This window comes from Mytilus galloprovincialis, chromosome 9, assembly GCF_965363235.1.
Source record: "Mytilus galloprovincialis chromosome 9, xbMytGall1.hap1.1, whole genome shotgun sequence".
In the NCBI taxonomy this organism is placed as follows: domain Eukaryota; kingdom Metazoa; phylum Mollusca; class Bivalvia; order Mytilida; family Mytilidae; genus Mytilus; species Mytilus galloprovincialis.
The window spans coordinates 82,782,999-82,810,975 of record NC_134846.1 but is presented as its reverse complement, the minus strand read 5'-3'; the positions used below and the strand labels follow the sequence as shown (position 1 = coordinate 82,810,975).

At 31.4% G+C, this 27,977-nt stretch overlaps 2 protein-coding genes across 3 annotated transcripts; one reads left to right on the top strand and one right to left on the bottom strand.

The window, feature by feature from the left end:
• Positions 1 to 515: 515 nt before the first annotated feature.
• LOC143046148 (uncharacterized) lies at positions 516 to 14,962 on the bottom strand. The gene is made up of 7 exons (XM_076219168.1): positions 14,828 to 14,962; positions 5,127 to 5,225; positions 4,330 to 4,520; positions 3,544 to 3,793; positions 2,902 to 3,214; positions 2,205 to 2,395; positions 516 to 1,973 (listed from the first exon to the last, which is right to left on the bottom strand). The coding sequence occupies exons 2-7, from the start codon at positions 5,214 to 5,216 to the stop codon at positions 1,317 to 1,319; spliced, it is 1,692 nt and encodes a 563-aa protein (XP_076075283.1). The 5' UTR covers positions 5,217 to 5,225; positions 14,828 to 14,962; the 3' UTR covers positions 516 to 1,316.
• An 18-nt stretch (positions 14,963 to 14,980) lies between these two features.
• LOC143046149 (uncharacterized) lies at positions 14,981 to 27,259 on the top strand. 2 transcript variants are annotated; one of them, XM_076219170.1, is made up of 8 exons: positions 14,981 to 15,140; positions 17,115 to 17,239; positions 18,291 to 18,390; positions 18,836 to 18,930; positions 19,604 to 19,658; positions 21,811 to 21,938; positions 24,321 to 24,497; positions 25,724 to 27,259. In XM_076219170.1, the coding sequence occupies exons 1-8, from the start codon at positions 15,032 to 15,034 to the stop codon at positions 25,841 to 25,843; spliced, it is 909 nt and encodes a 302-aa protein (XP_076075285.1). In that variant the 5' UTR covers positions 14,981 to 15,031; the 3' UTR covers positions 25,844 to 27,259. The 2 variants fall into 2 exon arrangements, with proteins under 2 accessions (XP_076075285.1, XP_076075284.1); XM_076219169.1 differs by having other exon boundaries at positions 14,986 to 15,345; positions 25,724 to 27,257.
• The last annotated feature ends 718 nt before the right edge of the window (positions 27,260 to 27,977 follow it).

Sequence of the window (27,977 nt, the reverse complement as noted above, 5' to 3'; positions counted from 1 at the left end):
AATTGGATTTCTGACTAACAAACATTATAGCCAACTATACAGTTACATTTTTTTTCATTGTTGAAGGCCACACAGTTGCCTATAATTGCTTATTTGAACTGGATGGATAGTTGTCTCATTGGCCAATCATATCACATCTCATTTTCATATTAGTAAGGTTTCACCATGACCCCCCCCCCCCCCCCCAAAAAAAAAACTCACACACAATCCAGGAGACATACTTCCCCATTAAAACAATGAATGCTCAAAGGGTCAATAAGAGGGACAGATTTAAAGCAGGCAGAGGTGTCTAACTTTTAAATGGTGTTCATACATTGCATCTAATCAGTCAAGATATTGACCAAAAATGAAGCCATTCTGTTCCAGAGTACTTGAAGTAAGTATGACAATAATATTAGTATTGGACCAATGGATGAACAGACAAACAGTTGGAGGATGTACACATGGGCAAGGTCAATGCAATATAGCCCCCACTTTTAAAATGGAGCCTGTGTGGTATAATATTAATAATACCATAACAGAAATATTTTATTAAAGGAATGAATAAAATAATACAGAATTTCATGCTTACAAATATAACATAGAAAATTACTTATCAGTAACTTTATATTGTATATGCTATTTTGTTTGTTTCCAGTCTTTATGGAAATCATTCATTCACAACTTTCTGTAGGCATATTCATTAACAATCATTTTAGCCCCTTTGTGTTTGTGGTGTGATACCCTGATTAAAACACTTCTTGAATAGACAAATCATTTCATGAGTTTTCATCTTAAAATTAACTATGAACACCAATTACACTAAGAGCTCTTGTGTAGTCCCTTCCTTCTATGATCATAAGTGATTAACAATTTATTTGGAGGAAAATTTATAAGTAGTTTCATTTTTCAAAACCCACTTTGCTCTACTAACAATAAAACACACAAATATTAATAAACAAACACCGGTAAATGCTTTAAAATGAGTAAGTTTCAAATGAAAGTTAGCAATTGTCAAAATAATCAAAACATAAAAATAATAATAGTCAACTTGTTGTTCCTGATTATAATGATACTGACCAATTGATATGGATTTTGGGATAAAAAAACAACATTGAACATTGCCATTCATGGAATTTTTTTCACTACCCTAACAATTTGATAACTGGATTTCCGACTGAATTAGAGAATTAAAAGCTGAATATAACATGGATGAGTCATAGCATGCATTTATAATATGCAATTCTAAGATAAGCATTAATAATATCAATATAATTCATTTGTAATTCTTATATCTGTCATTCATTTGAAACTCACAAATATCATAGATAACAGTTTTACTGGAGAATGTCTATGGCATCATCCATTTTAGTGTAAATCCATTGATCATTATCACACATCTCCTCATCAGTGGAAGAATTTTTCAGGATCCAAGGGTTGTACTCTTGCTTGCGAGATTCTTGAAAGAGCCACTGGTCATTACCTAACTGGCTATGAAAGGTCATAACCTTGTCCCATGATGGACTTGTTGTAAAGGGCGTGGTTGACTCTGGTAGGACATTAGAAGAGTCTTTTTTAATCCATACTTTTTCTTCCAGTTCTATAGGTCTAGCTTTCCAATCTTCAAGGTTGCTTTGTTGTTTATTACCCGATTTTAACCACATGTTGGATTGTTCATCATTAGATGGTGTTCTGAACTGTTGAAACATGCAAGTGTTGACTGGTGTTGTTGGGGCAATATTCTTACCACCATTCAACAACCACTGACTGGTATCTGTGCTGGGAAATGCATTGTTTGTGTAGAAACAGTGGGAAGTGGCAACACAGTGATCTGGTCCCTGGCAAGGTTCATTTGCTTTACAAACTTCCATCTGACGATTGTCGCTACAGGATGTTGACTTTATCCATACCTTATCATTCAGGTAGTCACAGATGTTCTCAATCTCTAGAGGACCTGTCTTTCCACATCTCTCTTCACAGCTTGATTTGGCATTCTGAAACAAAAATAATCATTTCTAAATTGCATTTTATAGAGTTTACAACTTTTCATTGATTAAAAACGTTTAGTTTTGATTACTTAAAATTGTGTACTACCCTATTTACACTCCCCAACTAACATAGTTTTTGAATGGAAAAAAATAAATTGTTGAGTGTTGGACTGTTAATTAAGATGATACAAAGTGTAAACATGGCTGTAATCTGACCAATCTACAGTTATCACCTACCCTCTTCCATTTTTTGCACAGCCATGTTTCTGTACCACTGTTTTCTAAATGAGATGGTAGTTTGATGGATTTTGGAGCACCAGTTTGAGTTTGACTTTCTGGTTTAAGCCAGGTTTCTTGGTCCATATACTTGAGCTCTGGAGCAGAGTTTGAAATTGGCACTGCTACTTTTCTCTGAAACCTGTCAGCTCCTATAAAATAATATGGTATAAATTTACCCTTGATTAAGGTTTATAACTATACAAGGTAAAACTTCTATAAAATAATATATGAATGATGACCTATAGTTGCTGATTTCTGTGTCATTTAGTCTCTTGTGAAGAGTTGTTTCAATGTCAATCTTACCACATCTGCTTATTTTTATATAAATATATTCTTGGTTTACATTTATTCTTGATCTATATTGAAGTTAACACTTTTTTTCATTGGGATCAACATCTATTGCTATACCAGATTTTGATATTTCATCTATGCTAACATTTTTAGTCAAATTGGTATTTTTCATGATTTAAATTAAGTTTCAAAATTTAGATGATTTTGAATAATTCTATTTTGAACATTTATGTGAATTTCACATGAAAAATTCATGTGGTTTTCAAACGACATTAATTCACATGAGTTTCACATATAAGCTCATTTGATGAAAAATCCCCTTGTGTACTAATATAAGTAAACTGTATTAAATTTCACAAATTACCCATGAACTCCTTCTTAGAGATGACTTCAAAATCATCCTCATCCTCAATGACTGGGTTCTGTTTGATGTCCTTTAACCACATCTGTATATTGACATCAGGATCATCTCGTGTCATCTGCCAGGAACCAGTAGATTCAGAGGACAATGGAGAAATAGAGTCAGCTGTGGTGGAACCAGTCAGCCATTCCTTGTTTGAAGAACTCATGGCAGGGAATGAGATTGTCTGTTTGTCACTGGTGTTAGATGGAGCAGGATTGGAGTAAGCCAACCAATCCTTTAATGATGAGGACAGAATCGGGAGAGTGAAAGTAACCTGGAAATAGTGTATTTTATTGCATGTGTAAATAATCAGTATGCTGTAAAAAACTATATTTTTATTAAATTTTTTGGTTGTTTTATAAGTTACAAGAAAGTCATAATCAATTCAGTTTGGTTCAGTGGCTTCAACTGTTTTACATATAGAACATTTTCCATTTAATTTTTTTTTGCTATGTTTGAAATAAACGAACTATCAGTCATTTTGATGAGAATTTTTGGATGTGTAATGGTACATTTAGATGTAAAAAGAAAAGGAAATGAAATTGACATTTAGGACCCTTTTTAATTAAACACAATGAGTACCAAGAGTGAATTGACACATACCACATTACTTTTTGATGATTTAGTCGCACCCTCTACAGTCTTGTACAGAACATGATGGTCAGCGTCATCATAGTCCTCAAAATGTGGTGGTAGACTCCTAGCTGGATGTCCTGGCTTTACAAACACTGTATTGGGAGGTCTATTACTGGACTCTACTCTTCCATAGGATGTTATACTCTCCCTTAACTTAGCAGCATCGTACTTAAATGAAATCCATGGGTTCTCATCTGGCTTCAGATCAGTGGAGTCACTGAAATTAAAAGGAAGCATCAATATGTAATACAGCGTGTGATATTTACTTTTAATTAATTGATGCCTGAAAAGTCTGTTGTAAAAATAAAGAAACATATCAAAGACAAACTATAAACCATATTTGGTAACAAATGGAACAGGTGTTTTTAAAATTTCTAGTCATATTGAACATGATTTTATTTGCAAACATGTGTTGGCTTCTTATCATCGAAAATTACATCACTTGCATGAACCATGAGCATACTAGTAATACTAGGTATTTCTCAAGAAGATAATCAGAATACTTTCAAATCAGAAGAATGTCTTATCTTGTTGTTTAGGTGACTTTGTTATCTAATATTGAAACTAAAGATTACGTTTACATTTTAACTATCAATTATGATTATGCTTGGTATTATTTGCTTGAGAAAATAAGTTTCAACAGTTTACAACAAAAATCAAAATCACATTAAATGACATGGCCTTCAACCAACAAATAAAAATATGTTTTACCTAAATTATAAACTTTATGCATGCAATGTGAAGGAAACTTACAATTTATTTCCCAGACTTTCTGTTAGACAGCTCTGTGCCACACCTAACATCTTGTTGAGTCTGGCTTGCTGAATGTGTAAAACTTCATCTTTCATATTCTGTATCAATTCTACTTGATTCAGCAACCATACCTCACGGTTTCTCAGAGCTTCTAACTGACGGCTTATACTTGAGTGAATCTCAGATTTTACCTGTGATAAAAGATATATATCTATTAAAAACTATAATTTATTTCATAAAATTTTAAGATTGGAGAAAATCCGGACGCATAACCTTAAAAAAAATTTGTTATCTTCATTCTATTTTTGTTGAAATGTGAAAGAAAAAGATCAACAAAGATCATAATTAGGCACACTAAAAGGCAAAGTATGGTCATGTACAGAAATATAAAAAAAAAGAAAATCTTTTCAAAACTTTATAAAATTTAAAACAGCAATGTGCATCAGAATTTTCAATTGGTCAAGATTTTATGAATCATTACATAAATGATATTCTTAAATTTATATTCCCTTGGAATAAATATGTCATGCATTCTCTGGACAACAATATAATATGAATGGTATAAACATGCTTAAAAGTAAGTCAAGTATGCTCTCTTGTCAACATAATTTGGTAAGAGCATGCTGATAACAAAAACTATTCAGAAAAGGATGATATTTTCCAATCATAATAAAAAGAAAACAAATTTTAACTGTTTTACAACCTTAACATACCAGACATTGATTATTTAGTTTAAATTTAGAAATTAAGGATCCTATTTAAAATAAATTTTAGAAACAAATTAATAAACCTGTCACCTCAGCAGCATTTCTTTGAAGCTGTTGTTTTATCTGGTTAACTTCAGTCAGTGCTTGTTCCATTTTCATAATATATTGTTCCTTCTCCATTGTGATCACCTGCAATTTAAATGGTCATAATATTTAATACGTAATAATGTGGTATAGTATTGTTTGATTGCCTTCACCCTTAATCTAACACCTTATTTACTTTTATCTTGAAGGACACTGTCTATAAATCATCATGTTCCTCATGTCTGTTAAGTTAAGATACACAATGTCTTGTACATGTATAAGTATACATGTACATGCATTATATAATTCTAACATATGCTTTATTTTTAAGTATAAACCCTGTCAATATACTTTGGATACATGTAGTTTACAGGAAGGATATTATATTTCACAATTTAAGGATATTGTACATGTTTTAAATAAATGAATTCAAAAACTACTTTATATAAACATGAATTTGATAAATATTCAGTACATGTTAAAACAACAAATCTTATATAATGAGTTAGTATACCAGAGTTAACCTTTATAAAAAAGTTTGATAGATTAACCTCTGATCAAGTTAAGAAATCTGGTAAATAGTTGTGTAATACATATATACACAGTTGCATAATATACCAACAACTACATGTTTAATAATAATGTGTCAATAATATTTTTGACATCAAGGATAAATGTTAAATTTACAGACCATAAATGATCAAGTTCACCTGTGGAGTTTAAATGGATTGTTACTTGACCTTTGTAATTTAGTTCATACAAGTATTAATATCTAACAATATTTTTAATCTGAAGTTAAATAGATAAAACTTTTAGTAGTTTAGAGGAATAATAAACAACTGAAGAAGGCCAATGGCCGAAACGTCTTGAACAATTGGTTTATTTATACAATTATAAAAGATATGTTCCCTATTGGAATTTTGAAAACAAGGATATTATATTACAGGCAAAATTGAAAATCATATTCCAGTATGTATACAAGGCTCTTATCCTGTCTGTAACTAACATGATAGAGTTATATTAGGTTCTTAGTTTTTTCCCAATAATATTGTGCTTTATGTTGTTGTCAAATGATGCCCTTTATGGGTTCTTGATAAGAATAATAAAATTCTCATTCTTATACAGTAGTATTATTATCTGATTATTCAACATATTTTATCTTCATGTATATTTAAATCAAATATATATTCAAAATGAACATAAAAGTGGCACATTCATGTTATTAAAATGTGAAGAACTGATTACCACATTTGAACGAAAATGACAAAATAATAGTTAATTTTTTCTTTTTTTGTTTTTTTTGTTAGATAATTTCATATATTTCATTTTTTCCAAGAGCAATAGCTCAAATTAATTTTTTTTATTCAATAAGAATTCTACAAAAAATGTAGACATGAAATTGCTGACTAAGTTTTTTTCACATATTAATTATTGGTTGCTAATTAATGTCCAGTAGCTACTTTTCATATTATTTCTATATCCAAGGCCCTTTGGGGTATAACTCCTGTCAACACTGTTCTAAGATCTTTCTGATATAAACTATAATAAACCTTTCAATTTCAATAAAAAATTCATAAAAATCCTACAAAATATGAAAGAGTGAGAGTGCTTAATATAAATAACATTTCAAAGGGACATAACTCCTGTAAAAATAAATTATCAGATCTGATATTTTGTACTTAAACAGGAAATTGTTGATATAAACCACTGATGAAAATTTCATAAAATTCATGTAAGAACACATGTAGGCGTGAGGGTGCTTACAATGCAATTTTCAATAAGTATATTTCCAAGGGGCAAGACATTTAAAAGTGAGGGCACTTGAAACACCAGATGGACAGACTATGGCTATGTCCCCTGCATCATGTTTTGCTCAGTTTTTAGTACAAAAACTCATCACTCAGAGAGTTTGACAGATTTTTTCAGTTGTTGTCGCCCAAGCACCTTCTTCAATGCTCCATCTTATTTTTTGTTGTATGAACATTTTTAGTCTTTTTATCTCTAAGACATGATAGATGGTGCTACTGTATGACTGTATTAGATTTAGTATTGGTCTTATGCAATACAGCATATGGGTTTAGTTTTTCCTCAAGTGTTCTTCATAACGATTATGTACATGTTTACTACTGACCAAGCACAGACTTTTTATCCTTTTTTCAAATCTTTATTGAAGAGTCAGAAAATTAAGTTATTTTGTTTGAGCCTCATGTATTCCATATCATTTAGTTTTAACTCTTCCTTTCTGTTGTTTCAATTTACCAGGTAATGTTTTATCAAATCAGGATAAGATATACTTCTTGGTCTGTAGTTACAATACCTTTTCTAAAGTTAATACAAACAGCAAAAATATACTTATCGAAACTAGAAATTTGCGTTTTAAATCATAGCTAGTATGCTGCCCTGTACATGCTGTATGACAGTATCTGGCTACATAGTTCATGTAAAAGGTAATGGGTAATAATTGATCTTAAAAGTTGCAGCACCATCTACATGACAGACATGATGATGTATCAAGAGAAAATCTTTTCTTGAACATCTGAAATGATTATTTCCTGTATGTTAAAATAGATACACATGCAAAAAAAAACTAGAAATTTGCTTTCCATTTCAGCTTTTGTTTTGTTTTAAATCATAGCTAGTACGCTGCCCTGTACATGCTGTATGACAGTATCTGGCTACATTGTTCATGCATATGTCATAGGCGGATCCAGGGAGGCCCCCCCCCCTTTTTGTGGGAAAAATTTGGTTGATTATACATGTATAGGGAATCACTGAAGCATGACTGGAGAGCCCACCCCCTTAGGTCAGTCAGAGGGGCCCCCCTTAGGAAAAGTTCTGGATCCGCCACTGCATGTAAAAGGTAATGGGTAATGATTGATCTTAAAAGTTGCAGCACCATCTACATGTATCAATAGAAAATCTTTTCTTGAACCTCTGAAATGATTATTTCCTGTATGTTAAAATACATTTTTAGTTACACATGCAAAAAAACAAACATGTACATGTAACTTGAAAGCAATCTTATGCATTCTTTGACAATAAAACACCTACATGTGCCCTGTACAGACCATAGTTTTTATAAGGGTCTTATACAAGTCATAAAGTTTCATAAAGTTAGGATAATACTTCGATTACAGTACAGTAGAATCCACCTAATCAGATATCGGCTAAACGAATATATCGGCTATTGTAATACTATTTCAAAACACCAAACCATTCCCTATATGGACCATAATTTGGTATTCGGCCTTTGGTTTCTTTTTGTATCCTTTTTTATAAGTTCTAAAACTTTAACTTTTATTCTGTTGGTTGTGTTGGTGTTAGAATAGTATTAATGGAACAATTGAGTTTTTCAAGAAAAAATTAATACATTTTGATTCACTGTTTACGTGACAGGAAACCAAACAGGAAACCAATCTTTATTTTCTTTATTTTGCACAATATATTTCAAAAGACGTAAATGAACATTATTACTAGTGTTACTTGCTTCATGTTAATATTTAAAATCTATTTTCAATGTTAAACAGTTCAGGGCTCACACTACTTCAGAATTATAGGGAGAAGTGACTTCTCTTTTTGAAACTGATAGGGAGAAGTGGTGAGATTTGAAAGAGAAGTGCTCATTTGCGCGGTGCGCTACAATGTTTGGATTTTACAATAGTATAAAGGGCCATATGTAAATAATGTTCTTTTTGTATTGTTCAATTCATATCTGAGTAAAAAAATTACAATTAAATTCACATTTTAAATTAAAAGTTGTTTAAATTTTACTAAGGTTCTTGTGAGAAACTACCAACTAAATATCTAGCACTAAAAAAATTTTTAAAAATGTAAAGAAATTATAATATATCAATTACAATTTAATTAAAAATTATTTTGTGTATGAAATTCAGTGTTTTCATAAAAAAATATAAAAGTTATTAAGCTTGGCCATAATATATTGATATTAGTATAATAGTCTCAGAGTTAAGCAATTTTAATCAATAGTTTGAAACAATCCATAAAAAATATAGGGAATTATATACACCAATCAATTAGATGTAACCAAAAGTCTCTTAATGCGTGTGGAATGCGTAATTTTCCCTTTTGGGATCAATATTCTTCTGTCAGCTGTTCCATCCGTGCGTCCGTAGTAATTATTGTAAAAGTACGGATTTCGGTCATAGCTGGTCCGGTTTAGATCCGTAGTTTAGAAATCGGTCAATGGCGGACGAATGCAAGAAAATTTACAAAAATAAACGATGTTTGACAAGTTATTTGGAAAGGAACATAGCGTTTTTAATGCAATAAATGGATAAAACATTTACTGGAGGCAACTTTTATCACGTTTAAATGAAGTAACAAACTTATTTTGCCGCCGAAATTTAGGTTGATGTACGTTTTCGAGTAAGAACTTGCGGAAATGCACGAAGTGATAAAAAGTTGTATTTTTATCAAATAACCTGCTTCACATTGCGAAGACAATGCTTCAACCTCTTTTCTAAAGACAATGAATCGTTTATGTCTGAATTTCTTTAATTATCAATAAAAAATTGATGTTTCATCAACTTGGTAAAAATTGAAAATGTCCGATGACGGAAGCGACTGAAAGCGAGTATCGTCAAGAACAGGGCGACTTGTTTTCGCTTTTGGGGGTCGGGGAAAGCGAAGTGACGTTCGGGAAGGCGACTTCTTCGCCCAAGTCGCCTGGTAGCGTGAGCCCTGAAACTAAAGTTTTTTTAAACGCGACAGGAAACCATAAGAAACCGAAAGCATTTTTTTAGTTTTATTTTACTGCAAAATCTGCTTAAAATAATCTGAACAGTATACTTTTTCTTAAAATCCATCTTAAATGTAACAGTATTATAAAACTCCTAAATATGTGCTTGTTTTGAAAACAATTATTACAATTTATTCAGAAATTTCCATATCTTCTTCATCGATACAGGATACCATAATCGTTGTATCTTGATGTTTTAGCCAAAAAAATGTATTTATATTTGGTTTTGAAATTCCAGTTATATACAATTTATTCCAAATCATTGGCAATGTAAAATTCTTTAAATCCAGTAAAGAAAAAACTTTTAACTTGGAATTAAAATCTTTAAAATAGGCACCATGTGATTTTGTGACCTGTACACCTACATGGTTTCCACATTTTAACCTACTTTAGTGGGATAAAATCAATAAAGTACTTCCTTTCAAGTCATGCATGATGCATGGTAAAATTTTACTTCTCCTTTGACAAGTTTATTGCATTTCTGAAAAGTGTTTGCAGAACATGAATAAAAAAAAATAATTAAATTTGTGCCAAAGATACCATCTTTGTACATTCCAAATGTAACGGTATATTAACATGTATTTTTTATTAAATTATCTTTATTCACCTAAAATATCCAGGTAATATTTACTGCTGAAGCAGAATCAATCCAACGAGCATCGGCACAATGATAAGAGACGTAATGTCGATTGAATTTTCCAAGGACCCTTTACATCGTTATCCGGAAACGAAGTGTGTTATAACGTCTGTCAAATCTGAAATCGATTTTGTCAAGTCATTGGGCATTTATTTTCACACAAGATCGTATGTAACATTATGCACATAGGAAAAAATAATAGACCCCCGGCGCAATCTCTTTGAAAATTGTATTTTCCTTTTTTAAACAAGACGAAACAAGTCTACAGATTATGTTTGCTAACATCCCGTTGGAAACAAAAACAATGTTTAGACCTAGTATATGACCGGAAATGATTAGAACTTAAAGACAAAAACAATTTTAATAAAAAAAGGAAATAACTGGACTTCTGTTTCGTGTGAAATGTAAGGCATAACGATAACGTCATTTTCTAACTTAATTATTACAAAGAACAAAACTAGAATGTAAATCATTTCTGATTTACCTGTTTGAACATCTCGTGAGAGTTCATATTTGCATATTGTTATAAAGAATTCGATTACAACAAAGCAGATTACATCATCTAAAATTTGCGTTAGGAAATTGGAAACCAAATTAACGCTAGTGTTCTTACATGTGCTACAGAAATACTTATAGTTCTCTGCATTTTCTTCTGACTATTCTTATTGGTCGATGTTCTTTATTATTTGAAAGCAAAAGTTACGAATTTGCCGGTGACGATTATCTATAAATCAGTCAGTGTTATGCACTTCGGAAGCGAAAAGTAACACGAGAAACACAAAAATACGGTCGTATAATCTTTGAAATTTGTTAATTTAAATTTTTTTTCTAGGGAAGAGTAGCATATACTTGTATGTTGATAAAAATAAAGGCATCTTTAGATGTAGTTACAACTTTTCTTACAGTAATACACATTTTTATCACTTTTCTATCGTTATAGGAAACGAGCCCAATAGCAAATTATGGTCCATATGTTTAATGTTAATTGCATCATGTAATGGAATATAGGATATAAGAATATATTGACAAATCGGATAAGAATATTCAGGTAATTTTGTTAAAAACCATGTACAATCGGATATTTTCAATGTTTTTCTGACAGGAAATGGACCCCGAAGTTACGAATTTACAATCTTGCAGACAAGAAGATTTTGTTTTTAATAAATAAAAAGGATCTTCATGCAATAATATTTTATCAATCATGATTATTTTCATAAATTTAAATTTGATTATTTAAAGAAATAAAATCATAACAATTACGATTTTAGCTTAATAGTGATTCTACACAGACATGCTTTGATCTATTTATATCCCAATTAGTTTACCTGTGTGAAAATGTAAATAATGGATATTAATTTGTTTACTAAACAAATAAAGACAAACTATGGATGGAAGATAATAATTCACATGAATATTTCAGGACATATTTGATTTATTTTAATAAATATAGGATTTAAAAACTGCAAGTGTAAACAAGTTTAATCATTACATAATCAGCTGATATTTTTTTACGCAAACATCGCAAACATCGTGGTGATGCAACCTTTAAAAATCACTTCCAGCTTCCTCTAGCCCTTTCACATATTAAGCAATTGTCAGGGTTAGTAACATCTCAGGATTAGATCTACTTATAATTGCAGAATATTCAATGAATATACATTCATCGTTTAATTGAATATACCGGGTAATCAGATATTTTTGCCTGACATTTTGGGTATCTACTGTATCAATAATACATCGCAAAACTTAAAAAATCAAAATTAAAAAAATGGTTTTTGATTGATAAGATTTGAGCAAGACTTTGTTCCCTTTGAAATTAACAACTATAGGTCAACGTACGGCCTTCAATAATGAGCAAAGCCCATACCGCATAGTCAGCTATAAAAGGCCCCAAAATGACAATGTAAAACAATTCATACGAGAAAACTAATGGCCTTATGTATATAAAAAAATGAACGATAAACAAATATGTAACACATAAACAAACGACAACCACTGAATTACAGGCTCCTGACTTGGGACAGACACATACATACATAATGTGGCGGGGTTGACTTTTTTTCTGAACAATTTTCATATCTTTTCTTATTTAATTCATTACAATGATCTTGTAAGGATCATTTATCATTGTGACAATTAGCGATGTATATCAAATTTTACTTTTGAGCATTTTCATTAAAAGGGGTATTAGCTACATACGTATGAGATATATATATCATATATAAACTGGCTATTTTTGATCAGATGCAGTGCTTAGTTTCACTGGGTAATAAAAATCATAACATCATGGATTCGAAATTCTATTTCAATAGTGCACTTATGAGTTTGTCCTTCACCGGAAAAACCTGTCAGTTATGCGTGCCTTTATGACACCATTTACAAGATAGAGGGGATCACCTGTATCCCTGCACTATCAATGTTCATCAAGTGTCTTAGTGGTCGTCATTGTATAGGATAAACTAGAAACAATGTTTGTTCTGTGGGTACTTAATCCATCAAGCGTCTTAGTGGTCGTCATTGTATAGGATAAACTAGAAACAATGTTTGTTCTGTAGGTACTTAATCACAATTTCCTAATGACAGCTGTGCTGATTGTCAATTATGTGAATTAAATTTGCCAAATAATTTGAGCAATATAGCATCATAGTTTTCCAATCACTTGCTCAACATAGGAACTGAAGTGACAAAGCACCTACACGCATGAATAATGTTCACTAAAACCGCAGTTTTTGATGGAAATGCATTCAAATCGAAAGTTGTCTACTGACCAAGGGTGTATAGGAGGGGATTGGTTCAAAATCCTTGACTAGTGAAGATGTTCTAATATTGAAGAGGCTATTGGCATATGAAATATTTAATCATATCATGGTTATAACATAAGCTATATAGAGGGGGGATAGATCATAGGACCTTTATCGGGACTCAAGTATCGGATATTTTAAAGCTTGGGATTTCGGATTGACCCTTTCGGGATCCGGGAATTCTTTTTTCGAATTTCGGGAAGTCAGGATTTAAATTTATTTAAATTTGGGACCTCAGGATTTCGTGTTTTTAAGCACGTGATTTCAGGATAAGGATCGACCCCTCCGGTATCAGGTCCGTTCGCGCCCAATATACTTTCGCACCCTACACGTTCGCACTCTTCACGTTCGCGCCCAATTTTAATTCAAATTCCAGTTGAATAATTGATAAATCATCATTGTTGTTTTTAATTGCTTTCGTGTAAATACTGAATGTTTTTATAGCTTGGTATGAGTAAAAGATTGAAGATTATAAATAAAAAACACAAAAGATAATTGTTTTTAACAGCTTGGTCCCTTTGATCTGAAACAATGAAACAATAAAATATAGCAATACACTATTATAACCAAAACATGATAAAATTTATTCAAGGCTCAAGAAAAAAAAAAAAAACGTAGTCAGAATCTCACTTCATTTTGAAACAAGTCAATGAAACAAAGTTATACATGTTATAGTAATACACTAACCAAAACATGATAAAGAGTTATTCAACACAAAATAAAACGTTGACAGAATCCCACTTTATTTTGAAAGGAATATATTTTTTTTTAACAATACACTATCCAAAACATGATTAAGATTTATTCAACACAAAAAAATGCTGTATCACTTTATTTTGAGACAATGAAAACAATAATACTTATATAAGAATACTACTTGATTACAAAGTTGAAATTGGGCGCGAACATGTAGGGTGCGAACATATACAATGTAGGGTGCGAAAGTGAAAGGGGGCGAACATGAGTGGGTGCAAACGTGAATGGGCGGGAACGGAACCGGATTCGACCCCTCCTACCCCCCCCCCCCCCTTTTTCCTCTATATAGCTAGTCGGGACATCCAACACCAACGGCTGGTCCACGCTTGTCTGGCAAAACAGCCGTTGGACGTCAGAGTAATCTCGGATTACTATATCTAGCCTAAGGCTAAGGACTTTGCTCTGACTTTGCTAAAAAAAATATGTAGCTGAAACTAAATTTACATGATTTTTTTTCAGAAATATGTCAGATTTTGGCTTCTGGTATGAGACCTAAGCATACTGTTAAGCAATCACAAATAGGGCTTTTTCTGTCTAGAAAAAAAAAAGTTTGAGATTTATTATTTTTATTTATGCTTTTGTCCGCCATTGAAAGTAGTTATTCTGTCACGTCTGTCATAATAACGTGTTTTTTAAAGTCATAAACTTCAACGTACAAATTTATATTTTTTTGCTAATTAGATGAATGTATTCCTTAAAAAAGGTGACAAAAGAAAAGTCGTAACGCTATATGGGATCGTGTAGAATAACTTACCAAGATATTGCGATCCGTCAGCTGGGAAATGTCAAAGTAAGTACCCCTTGTGGTGCCTCTTTGTCTGAACCCCTAGAATTTAGTGAAAAGGGATAGAGCCAGGGGAAACCAACTTAATTTACAGACAGGAAACCAGTTCAGCCGGAAGTCAATTAGATTTGCGGAAGTTTACATTGGAAACCAATCAGCCAATGGAATGTTGAAATGGGACAGGATTTGACATATTTTTCAGTCACAGAATCCCAACCTGTCTCAAAATACACGAATCCTAAAAAGAAAAATTGGATTACACTCCATGCTGTATCAACAGAGTGTATGAGTACCATTTGACACTGTGTACCACAAAAAGGCACAAGATTTTTTCCTTGCACAAAAATTTTATCCTTCAGTTTGCAGTTCTCCCTTACCTATGGGACAGTATGCCAGTAATTTCACTGTTCCTGACAAGGATGCTGTCACCAAGCACACCAATCCTAAAAAAGCTAACTGGATAACAGTACATGCTGTTTCATCAGAATGTATGATTTTAACACTAATTGTCACATAATTCACATATAACATTAATTATTAACATGTAGTCCAAATAATTATGATGTCTTTGAAGGCTAATATTTTAAATTTTTGCTTTGAAGCTTTCCTACGATTTAAGGACTAAAAGAAAAAAGTTATAATTAATAGCCTTCCAAGACGTCATAATTATTGGACTAATATAACATGATGAGTCTGGTAAATTAAGTGGGTCTCATTGGGGTCTAAGCGTGACGCGGGATTGCCGATTTTTTATAAGCGTGACACGTGAAAGTCAAATTATTGTGCCGTGAAAACGGGAAATGAGGCCTAGCCGGACACGGGAAATTACAAAAAAATGAGAATTGCTTATATATATAGTGTAAGCGGGATACGGGAATCTGACAAAACAGTAAGCGGGATCCGGGGTCAGAAACCCCCAATGAGACCCCGAATTAACCATGCGCCAGTCTATTAAATTCTTTTATAGAAAATGTCCATGCAGCACTGTTGTCAAAAAGATTCTTGGATGCATATGATAGAACCTTGTTGCATTGAAAAATAAGTTTTACGAAAATAGTAAATTTTGAAGAAAAAAAAACCAATTTTTAATCAATCCAAAATTCAACAAAACATTTGTGGGCTAAGCATGTTTTTATAAGTAACAAATTGAACATTTTTTTTGTAACTTGGCCAACACATAAATATTGCCATTGAAAATAAGATTCTTTGGATTATTATTTACCAACATAATATAAACTTTCATATGAAAAAATCAACCAAATAGGTTCAAGGTAAAATTTAAGTAATTCTCTATATGAATTTATATTTCTTTGGAGTGTACATTACAAAATTAAATATAAAGTAAATCCATTCATCTAAAAAATTCCATTCATGACATATAAATGTCACTCTTAAAGATATTCACAAAGCACAATCCTTGCAAAGTTTGCTCACATGAATTTGACATGAATCTCTCATGAAATTCATGTGAGATTGACACCTCAGTCGAGCTTATACATGAAACTCACATGAAAATTTTCATGTGAGTTTTACATGAATTAAGATTAATATCAATCATTTTTCTCATGAATTTAAAAAAAATTAATATTTTTCATGATTTGAATTAAATTAAAAAAAAAAATAGTATTTTTCATGATTTGAATTAAATTAATTTTTTTTTAGTATTTTTCATGATTTGAATTAAATTTAAAAATGTAGATGTTATTTGAATTACATTATTTTCAAAATTCATGTGAATATCACATTAAAAAAGTTAATATGATTTTAACATGAAATTCACATGAGATTCACATTAAACTCACATAAACTATTTTCACATGAGTTTCAAGTATAAGCTAGTTTGAGCTGAAATTCAAATCAATTTCATGTGAGATTCACATGAATTTAAATTCACTTCAAATTGAAGTGAGTGAAATTTGTTTCTGTTAAAACAAATAAAGTTTGTATTGTTTTTCAATCATGAGCAAAGAAAACTACAAAAAACAGATGACAATAATAACTGATTCACTTGAGACAATATAAAATAAGCTTCTCAACCAATAATAAAAAAAAGTGTACCCTTTCAAAATATATATCTCTTGAGGATGACTACTCAATTATTAAATTGTTACTTTTTTGGCAATTTTGTAATGGTAATTTGATTTTCTGTATACATGATGTAGGCAAATTTCACTGACATCAATTTCATCAGGTTGTTGTCTTTTTGACACATTTCCCATTTCCATTCTCAATTTTATTGTTATTTACTTTTGAACAGTGAGTATAGCAGAAGTAGAGAGACTTTGGTATAGATTTCAGCAGTTAGGATGCAATGAAAATGGTGAAATACCTGAGGCAGATTTTCAGTCTTTACCTATACAAGATGATGCTTTTTCAAGAAATGTAAGTCTTAATTTTATATATCAAGGTTTTCATAACATAAGGAAAACAAGAATGTGTCTATAGTACACAGATGCCCCATCTGCATTATCATTTTCTATGTTCAGTGTACCATGAAAATGGGGGGGGGGGGACTTTAACCTGAAGCGGGACAGACAGATGGATGAACAGATGTACAGATGCACAGACCAGAAAACATAATGCCCATAAATGGTGCATAATTAAAATGCTCTGCGAACCAGGAAATTGTTTACTCCAAAATAAGTTAAATGATGCAAATGTTTACATTGGAAGTTGGAAAGCAATAATATATTGAAAGGGTTCAGGTAACATTAACATATTTTTAGTCTCAAAATGTTGGTCCTTCTCCATAAATAAAGAACCAAAAATTGACTTGGCAATGCTTTCAAGCTTAAATATGTTGGGTTTATGCATTATTTTACAATCTCTCTCACTTACTCAAAAGGTTGTAATTATCATAAGTTTTCTTTAAAACTTTTGTTTACACTATAGACATGAATATAAGAAATTCTTGGGCAATGCAATGACATAAGAGACACAAAATAAATGCTTGACAACAAAAGAATTAGTAGAATTTGAGTAAACATGAATTTATGTGACATATTTAAACAATACACAAAATAAGTGAAATCCATACACATTGTACATGTATACAATGCAGCAAAAAAAAACAACATGCATTCAGCTATTTCATAAAATATGAATTCAAGGTTATAATATTTTTATAAAGTAAACTTAGAAATGCCATAATATATGCATAAGGGTGGGAAATGGGTACCCAACATGACTAAAAAGGGTAAAATTATAAGAACTAGTAACTAAACAATAAGATGATGAATGACTACAAACTGTTCACACTCATTTGACAATTAAAAAAAAGCAATAATTTTAAAGGTCACATTCTATTCCAGACCTCACACAGAAGTCATGTATAGTAGCAATGACAGATAAATATCCAAACTAAACATATTTTAGAGAAGTAATTTCAATTTACAATTGTAAACAAAAATGAATGTAAAAATATCAATTTCAGATATTAAAAAAGTTCATGGTGAATAAGAAAGTAACTTTTGAAAACTTTGTACGTGGATTAAAATGGTGTGAATTAAGTTCTGTAGAGGAAAAAGTTAGAGGTAAGAATTGATTACAATAAATTTGCCTTTTTTATTGTATATGTAGCTTGAATAATCAGCTGATAGACCTTTAGATGTATTTTATATTGAATTTTCTAGCTAAATATGAAATTAAGTAGGAATGTTGCATGAGTTTTCTGAACACTGTGAAGTTAAAACTGGTCTTGGTGGTAATTGTAACTTAACTTTCATCCCAGATCTATAACTTATTTAGTTTTTTGGAAAGAGATAGAAAAATTTCTATGTTTGAATTGATATTTCTAAGAGCCTATAGTCTAAGAGATAGGAGGTCACTATTATATCTTATAATTTTACTGTTATAACTTAAAGTGATTTTTTCATACCTCATATTTACATAGGTACATTACCATACATGAGTTATATTTACCGTCAAATCAAATCAGTATTAATTATCATATATTAATTGTTGTTGTTAATAACTCAGGTTTATTTCGTATGTTGTACAATAGCCAGCCAATACCAAAAGCCATATTTACAAAGATTTTAGAAAGAGTGTATTCCCAGCCTCAAGATAAACAGGTAAGTAATTAAGATAAACTATCAAACAAACCATAATGCAGTAGGATGATCTTACATCCTCTTCCTTTGGTCCCTTTTTGTATGATTGATGAAAATAACTTTAGAATTTTGTTTGCGTCCTTAGCGCTTTTGATGGATGTAACATCACAAGGAACAATTAACACAAAAATTTGAAAGCCAGGGATTTGTAAAAGAGACATAAAATCATAGCCAAATTCTCAAAAAGGGACATAAAAGGAATAACAAAAAAAAGTATATATTAGTTATCAATTAACGTTGAAGCCTGTTGAGCTCATCCATTTTGTACCTTAGTTTTGTCTTATCTTAATATGCACGAAAAATGGCAACAGTAGTATACCACTGTTCAAAATTTATAAATTGTGAAAAAAACAAATCTGGGTTACAAACTAAATCTGAGGGAAACACATCAAATATAAGAGGAGAACTACGACACAACAGAAACACAGCACTAAAATGTAACACACACAGAAACGAACTATAATATAACAATAGCCGTTTTCCTGACTTGGAACAGGACATTTTAAGAACGAAATGGTGGGTTGAACCTGGTTTTGTGGCTAGCATTATTAAAATATTTAACATTGTATATTAAGCACACATCAATCAATCGATCCATTTGTTCATTATTACTGCAGTTATTGTTTTATTTCAGAACATTGGTAAAACATGTGACACAATATACAAATTGATGGATCCAAAAAACTCAGGTAAATGAAAATGTACTGTGAGCATCACTTAACAACATTGCTTTAACATACATTTAATCTGTGTTTCTCAAACATGTATAAGTAAACGAATTTAACCTGCTTTGATTCTTCACAAGTGAATCAATTCAACACAGACCACCAACAACTCAATTTCAACCTTAGATAAAGATGAAATCTTAAAAAAAATAAAAACAATGTGAAAGGTACATATCTGAAGGCTGGGATATTAAGCCATAAATTAAGTAAAATTCTCAATGTAGGCGGTTTATCTCTTTTCATTTGAATTAAATATATCATAAAAAGTAGGTTATTTTATCCTAGAACTGATGTTAATATCAGATTGCATCTTTTGTAATGTCAGGTCTTACATTGATTTGATCTTTTTTAAAGATGGCAGTTTCTTGTGTACAATTTGGAAATTAGTATGGCGTTCATTATCACTGAACTAGTATATATTTGTTTAGGGGCCAGCTGAAGGACGCCTCCGGGTTTCGGATATTTCTCGCTACATTGAAGACCAGTTGGTGACCTTCTGCTGTTGTTTTTTTCTATGGTCGGGTTGTTGTCTCTTTGGCACATTCCCCATTTCCATTCTCAATTTTATTTCCTAAAAAGTTATTCACATCTTTAGGCCACACCAATTTAATTTCTTGTTCGATGGACTCGCCCACACCTATTTTTTTTTAATATTCCCGCTTCCCGCATCTGGAAATGTAATCATGGCCAATTCCTGCACCGTATTTTTTTTAGAATATTATAAAAAGATATTGACACTTGTTTTTAAAAATTCAGTCTTGCCTGTATATTATGTTTTTAAACTTATAAGCATCCCACAACAACGTGTAACTATCTCAGGTATTTGATTAAGCATTAAACTGAGTGAGATATCCCAAGTGGAGGTGCTCCGATGTATATATAACAGAGGAAAATACCTGTACAGTACAGAACATTAGTTTTCTTCCTCCTTACATTCCCCATCAAAATCATGCTGATTTTCGTTGTTAGAATAAACAGAACTTCTGAAGGAGAAGAAGATGCCTTCAAATGCAATTATATTGAATATCGGCGGAACAAAACTATCCATACCCACTGCATCTTTATGCACCTGTCCCAATTCCGGAGCATGTTTTTCAGTAGATATCGTTTGTTGATGTGGTTCATAGGTATTTCTCCGTTTGTATTCATATATTATGTAATAGATCCTTGGTTTTTCTGTATGAATTGTTTTCGCTACTAATTTTGGGGTCCCTTATAGCTTGCTTTTTGGTCTGGGTCAAAGCCCTAAAATGCCGTACTATGCAGGTCTCACACTACTTCAGAATCATATCTAAGAAGAAAAGACTTTTCTTATAGAAACTAATAGTGAGAAGTTGTGAGATAGTATGTCTATGACTTGTATTTGTTATTATCAGGTTGGAAACAACCCTCCTTCAGACAAGGGGTCCTTTTACTGTTGTAGGAAAGAAAATAGAAAAACTTAAAATATTTAACTTAAAATGGGGAGAAATACATTATATTTGAAACAACTTTCAGAGGGGTCCACTTATACTGAATAATATAAAAGAAAATGATATATGTTAAAATCCAGAAATATCACAAAATTCTTGGACATGTTTTGACCATTTAATACTAGATAGATATATAGTTCTTTGGGAAAATATGAGCCCTTTTGTACTATAAAGTGTTTTTTACAAAAAAATATATAACTTAAATTGACCCCTAATGAAAGTTATATTTATAACATTGAGGGGTTGTTCCAAACCTGATTATGACTTGGATGGAGAATTGTCTCATTGGCACACAAACATGTACCACATCTATTTATTCAGTTATTTCTTCGTGAACAGGGAAAAACACTTCATAAATTAAAGAAATGTCAAAGTACAAGTGATAAATCAAGTTTTAATATTATCAAAACCCTGCTATTTTATATTTACAAAAAAAAATATAATTGCTCACCTTTACTTTTCAAGTTAAATAATTTTTTATAAAATATTTCATATTGCTCGCTTGCCCCAATTTTTGGAGTCCAAAAATCCGTAGAACAAGAAATTAAATTGGTGTAAGCCTTAGGTTTTTTTACAACTTCAACTTCTTTCAGATTATATTTATATGTGATCTTTGGAGGTCTAATACAAGAATATGTTTTCAGGACAAATTCAAGAAGATGGGTTTGTGGCAGGATGTATGTCTTTAGAAGAAGACATGTTAGAAAGTATATTAGATTTCCAGATCCTTCCTAATTACATGAAAGAAAAACTCCATCAAAACCTTCCAGAGGTAGAGTATATAACTTACACTTTGTAAAATTATGTCAAGTAAATTTTAAGTCGTTGCATGTTTAACTGGTTTTTGATATATTTGAACTACAGTTTAAACCTCCTTGAAGACAAAGTTAATGGGTATGTGAAATTTTTTTTTTTTTTAAACCTGTGACTCAACTCCCCATATTTTTATTCATTATTTTACTTTTTTGACTTTTTTGACTGAATTTTCCTAATGAAGATGAACTGACTAAGGAGATGGGAAAACAACAAATTTCAAATGTACTAATACTTAAATGTGAAATTCAAAACAATAAAATTTAGAAGTTTTCAGTTTCCATCTAATGATGTATTAATTCTGTGAAAGACTTGCATACATTTCTAAAGTATTTTGATATTCATGTTTGGTATTATGAGTCAATACTCAAATTTAGATCATAAGCATTGAAAAGGTAAAAATGTGTAATTCAAACATGATTTATTTTGTCATTTGGGTCTTCAGCATTTATATCAGTCGAAATGCAAACAGAATAGTCAATTCTTACATCAAGAAACTGGTTTACTTATACTCAATGTCTCCATAGTTTTTTCAAACTATGATTTTTTTTAGTAATGAAATTGCTATTTATTTTCTGGTCTTTGCATCCATCTGTTTGTCTGAATTTTTTATTCTATCCCATTATAGGTTAAGTTTTTGGCAAATACAATTTATCATTTTTAGCTCACCTGACCTGAAAGGTCAATTGAGCTTTTCTCATCACTTGGTGTCCATTGTCCGTCTGTAAACTTTTACAAAAATCTTGTCCTCTGAAACTACTGGGCCAAATTTAGCCAAACTTTGCCACAATCATCATTGGGGTATCTTGTTTAAAAAATGTGTGGCGTGACCCGGCCAACCAACCAAGATGGCCGCCATGGCTAAAAACAGAACATAGGGGTAAAATGTAGATTTTGGCTTATATCTCTGAAACCAAAGCATTTAGAGCAAATCTGACAAAAAGATAAAATTGTCTATTAGGTGAAGATCTATCTGCTCTGAAATTTTCAGACAAATCGGACAACCCATGGTTGGGTTGCTGCCCCCAAATTAGTAATTTTAAGGAAATTTTGCAGATTTTGGTTATTATCTTGAATATTATTATAGATAGAGATAAACTGTGAACAGCAATAATGTTCAGCAAAGTAAGATTCACAAATAAGTCAACATGATCAAAATTGTCAGTTGACCCCTTAAGGAGTTATTGCCCTTTATAGTCAGTTTTTAACAATTTTACAAAAATTTTAGTATTCTTTAAAAAAATCTTCTCCTCTGAAACTACTGGGCCAAATTTAACCAAACTTGGCCACAATCATCATTAGGGTATCTAGTTTTAAAAATGTGTCCGATGACCCACCCAACCAACCAAGATGGCCGCCATGGCTAAAAATAGTACATAGGGGTGAAATATAGATTTTGGCTTATATCTCTGAAACCAAAGTATTTAGAGCAAATCTGATGTGGGGGTAAAATTGTTTATCAGGTCAAGATCTATCTGCCCTGAAATTTTCAGACAAATCAGACAATCTGTTGTTGGGTTGCTGCCCCTGAATTGGTAATTTTAAGGAAATTTTGCAGATTTTGATTATTATCTTGAATATTATTATAGATAGAGATAAACTGTAAACAGCAATAATGTTCAGCAAAATAAGATCTACAAATAAGTCAACATGACCAAAATTGTCAATTGACCCCTTAAGGAGTTATTGCTCTTTATAGTCAATTTTTAACAATTTTCATAAATTTTTGTAAAAATTTGGAAAACATTTTTCACTGTAATTACTTGGCCAAGTTCATTATAGATAAGAGATAATTGTAGCAACAAGAATGTTCAGTAAAGTAAGATCTACAAACACATCACCATCACCAAAACACAGTTTTGTCATGAATTTATTTATGTCCATTGTTTATAATGCACATAGACCAACGTGAGCGACACAGGCTCTTGAGAGCCTCTAGTTTTAAACTTTAATCCTTGTTCATTACGATGTGAACTTTAGAAATCATAGACTTAATTATAGTGTCATCCCTTATTTCATTGTTTACTAAAAATATAAAAAAGTGATAATGTAAAATAAATATATTCTCAAGTGTAAGTTCTTGGTTAAGATAGTTTACTATGAAATTGTTGTCACATCAGCTTTAAACTAAGTATACCCTTGTTCAGTGTTAGGGAAACTCTTAGACTTTTTGTCATATTTCAATTTTGACCCAGATTTCATAGTTCAATGAACATGGATACATTTCAGAGGCTGAGTGATTTGGGCATAGTGTCATAGTGTCCTGTAGACATATCTTCTTGTTTTATTATTAATTTACATAAAGTTTGTTTTTAAAAGACACAAAGTAATTATTTTACAGTTCAGCAGTCAGACAAGCCAGAGAACCCCAGGAGGAGACATACCATCTGACGAAACACTAGAGGACATTTCTGCAAGAATTTACAATAAGGATTTAGAAAGATTAGCAAATAAACTTGGTCTTGTAAAAGATGATATTGATGAAATTAGAGATATATATAATGAAAGGCAGGAACAGGTAAACATGAGTATGGTCAAAAAAGAATTTTAAAAAGAATTTTAATTACTGGTATATAACCAGAAGTAGATTTTGTAAAGAAAAATCCTGTTTAGATGTATTTACCTGTATTTTACTTATAAATGAACTTAGTTTTTCTACCAGTTAACATAACATTCACTCTGTTGTTACACTTTTAAAATTTTTAATTACTTTCTTTAACTATCATGGATTTCTACCAAACTTGTTCAGAAGCTTGTTTATGATCAGAAGCTAGTATCTAGAAGGAGATTTGGTAAAGATTTATTTTCTGTTTTTCTGTATATTAATTTTAAATGAGTTCCAGTTAACATAACATAAAGTTTTTAAAGCATTTATTAAATTCATAAACCTTAGACAGAAGCTTCTTACAATCAAAAGATAGTATCTAGAGGAAAATTTCGAATATTTTTGTTCAGCCTTTGACGTTTGATTGCATACTGTAATCATCTTGTACAAGCGTTACTTTTTTCCAACATTTCAAATGTTTTATTTCATTAACTGTAAATCTATTATTCTAATGCAATTTGGATGTAACAATTTTTTTTCATTGGCTAAAAGTTGCCATCAAATCCACAGTTGACCAGGCGTAATTAAGGAGGGACCTGCCATTTTTAATTGATCGAATCAACAAATGTTCGATTACTATTCGATAATCGAAAATAGAACAACACTTACCTCAAATTCGCCGTTTTAATGTAATTTTATTCGAATTTGAAGTGTACAGGTAACGTAATAACCTCCAGTTTGTAAGTTTTCATTTGTATGACGTCACGTTTAGCCATGACGTCTTTGTGCCAAAATCATTCATGAAGTTTCGCGTATGTTTTTCTATTTTGTCAAATTTAGACATTTTTTCAAGTTTTATCATATTTGTTCTTTTTGTAATGCATTAGAATCGGACGAACAGTACTGTAGTTGAAGAGTTGCCACCATCAATTTTGATTTGATGGTCGCAAATCCCCGTTTTACTGACTCCGCTACTCAGCGCCAGTAAAACTGCATTTGCGACCATCAAATCTACAATTGACGGTGGCAACTCTTCAACTACAGTACTGATATTCCTTAAATATGTGCATTCCCTTATCACACTGAAAACAGCAAAAGTAGACTAGACACTGGGTTCCGCATAACTCTTACAAGTTTTTATTAAATAAAATATAAAATAATTTACTATTTAATTTTAATTGGTGAAATATTTTTTGCAGGCATATCAGATGCTTAAGAAGTGGAAACAGAGAGAAGGACCTGAAGCTTATAGTTCTGTGTTAGAGAAGGCATTACGCTCATGTGGGATGGGAGATGCCGCTATGTTGTTAGGTCCATAACATTATTATTAAAGAGGTCATTGTTTTTGGAGATCTTAAATTCTAAGCTATTGTTATTGTAATATTTTAAAGATGACTGTAAAATCTCAATACTAATAACACAGTTATATATTTTACCAAAACTTATTTTGTCACTTTGATGATCTATCAATTCAGTCATCATGTAGGTACTTCAATTTCTTTTTATGCCATACCTAGAGGCATTATGTTTTTCAGTCTATACATCCATTTGTCTGTCACTCTGGCTTCAGATTAATGTTCTTGGTCAAGGTTGTTGATAAAGAAGTTGAAATCCAATCAACTTGAAACTTAGTACACATGTTCCTTGTGATATGATCTTTCTAATTTAAATGCCAAATCAGAGTTTTGACCCCAATTACGGTCCAATAAACAAAGAAAATAATAATGCTAGAGGGACATTTGTGTACTATGGACACATTCTTGTTTATAAACAAATGATGCAATTTTTGTGTATTGTTTGATATTACTGCCTTTTTATATTATCTGTAACATTTTATGCATTGTTTAATATTTTATTCAGAATGGTAGTTAAATGTCACATTCAAATAGATTTGTGACAAAAAAATCAAGCATTACAAACATTAACCAACATTTAAAAAAAGCAATTTTTATGCCCCACCTACGATAGTAGAGGGGCATTATGTTTTCTGGTCTGTGGCTCCGTTCGTCCATGCGTCCGTCTGTGCGTCCGTCTGTGCGTCCGTCCGTTCAGGTTAAAGTTTGTGGTCAAGGTAGTTTTTGATGAAGCTGAAGTCCAATCAACTTGAAACTTAGCAGACTTGTTGCTTATGATATGATCTTTCTAATTTTAAAGCCAAATTAGACTTTTGACCCCAATTTCACGGTCCACTGAACATAGAAAATGAAAGTGGGAGTTTCAGGTTAAAGTTTTTGGTCAAGGTAGTTTTTGGTGAAGCTGAAGTCCAATCAACTTGAAACTTAGTAAACTTGTTGCTTATGATATAATCTTTTTAATTTTGAAGCCAAATTAGACTTTTGACCCCAATTTCACGGTCCACTAAACATAGAAAATGAAAGTGGGAGTTTCAGGTTAAAGTTTTTGGTCAAGGTAGTTTTTGATAAAATTGAAGTCCAATCAACTTGAAACTTAGTACATATGTTCCCTATAGTATAATCTTTCTAATTTTAATACCAAATTAGATAATTACCCAATTTCACGGTCCATGGAACATGGAAAAGGATAGTGCGAGTGGGGCATCCGTGTACTTTGGACACATTCTTGTTATTTCTTAATATTAATGTTTGTAACATAATGCAAAATCTTTACTCAAACCAGTGATCAAAATATAGTATATCGAATTACTCCGTCCATTATGTGCATTTTAAAAATTGAAAGTATATTTATATATTTTTTTTTAATAAAAAATCATTTAAAAATAAGAATTTTCATTTTGCTTGCAATGAATGCCTCAAGAGATAAAAGTAGGTGCTTCTTTTCAGGTAGTTTTGATTAAATCCACATTAGTATTTTAACTATGTAATAGTAGATATGTACTTGAAATACAGGAAGTACTTGATACTGTAAAGTCAGAAATTATTATTGCAATTTTGTCATTTTAGATCAAAGCGTGATTATTATTTTTGCCATACTGAGTCAAATTTGACTTCATTCTTATATACAAAATCCAAAATGCAAGTTTAAATTATTGGGATTACAACCTTGTCACATTATTCGCAATAATAAAAACATCGCAATAATTTCTGAATTTACAGTATTTGATATACTGTGAATTTGCATCAATACATATAAAGTTCTAGTAGTTTATCAGTTACAATCTGGAATTTCATTTTAAAAAGAGGCAGAACACACCAAAGGGATTTTCAAAACTCATAAGTTGATGACAAACTGACTATGCCATGGCAACCAAAACCAAAAATCAACAAGAGACAAAAAGTATAAAAACACAAAATAGAAGACTGAGCAACATGAACTGCACCATAAATAAGAGTTGAACAAGGCAGATCCTCCTCAACATTTGGAACTGTCATGATGCTCGAGGAAGTACAAACTTGATGATGTGTTTTAAAGGGTGATGTCACATCAAAGGAAAATGTTTAACTGTCATGTAAAGCATTAAGTATCAAATGAAGC

Excerpts from the sequence above, each read along its gene's own strand:
- LOC143046148 (XM_076219168.1), bottom strand. The coding sequence starts at position 5,216 with ATGGAGAAGGAACAATATATTATGAAAATGGAACAAGCACTGACTGAA. Across the intron at positions 3,215-3,543 it reads AATCATCAAAAAGTAATGTG|GTTACTTTCACTCTCCCGAT; the intron begins GTATGTGTCAAT and ends CACTATTTCCAG. Across the intron at positions 1,974-2,204 it reads TGTGCAAAAAATGGAAGAGG|AATGCCAAATCAAGCTGTGA; the intron begins GTAGGTGATAAC and ends TTTTTGTTTCAG.
- LOC143046149 (XM_076219170.1), top strand. The coding sequence starts at position 15,032 with ATGGGACAGGATTTGACATATTTTTCAGTCACAGAATCCCAACCTGTC. Across the intron at positions 15,141-17,114 it reads CCATGCTGTATCAACAGAGT|TGAGTATAGCAGAAGTAGAG; the intron begins GTATGAGTACCA and ends ACTTTTGAACAG. Across the intron at positions 18,391-18,835 it reads TGTAGAGGAAAAAGTTAGAG|GTTTATTTCGTATGTTGTAC; the intron begins GTAAGAATTGAT and ends TTAATAACTCAG.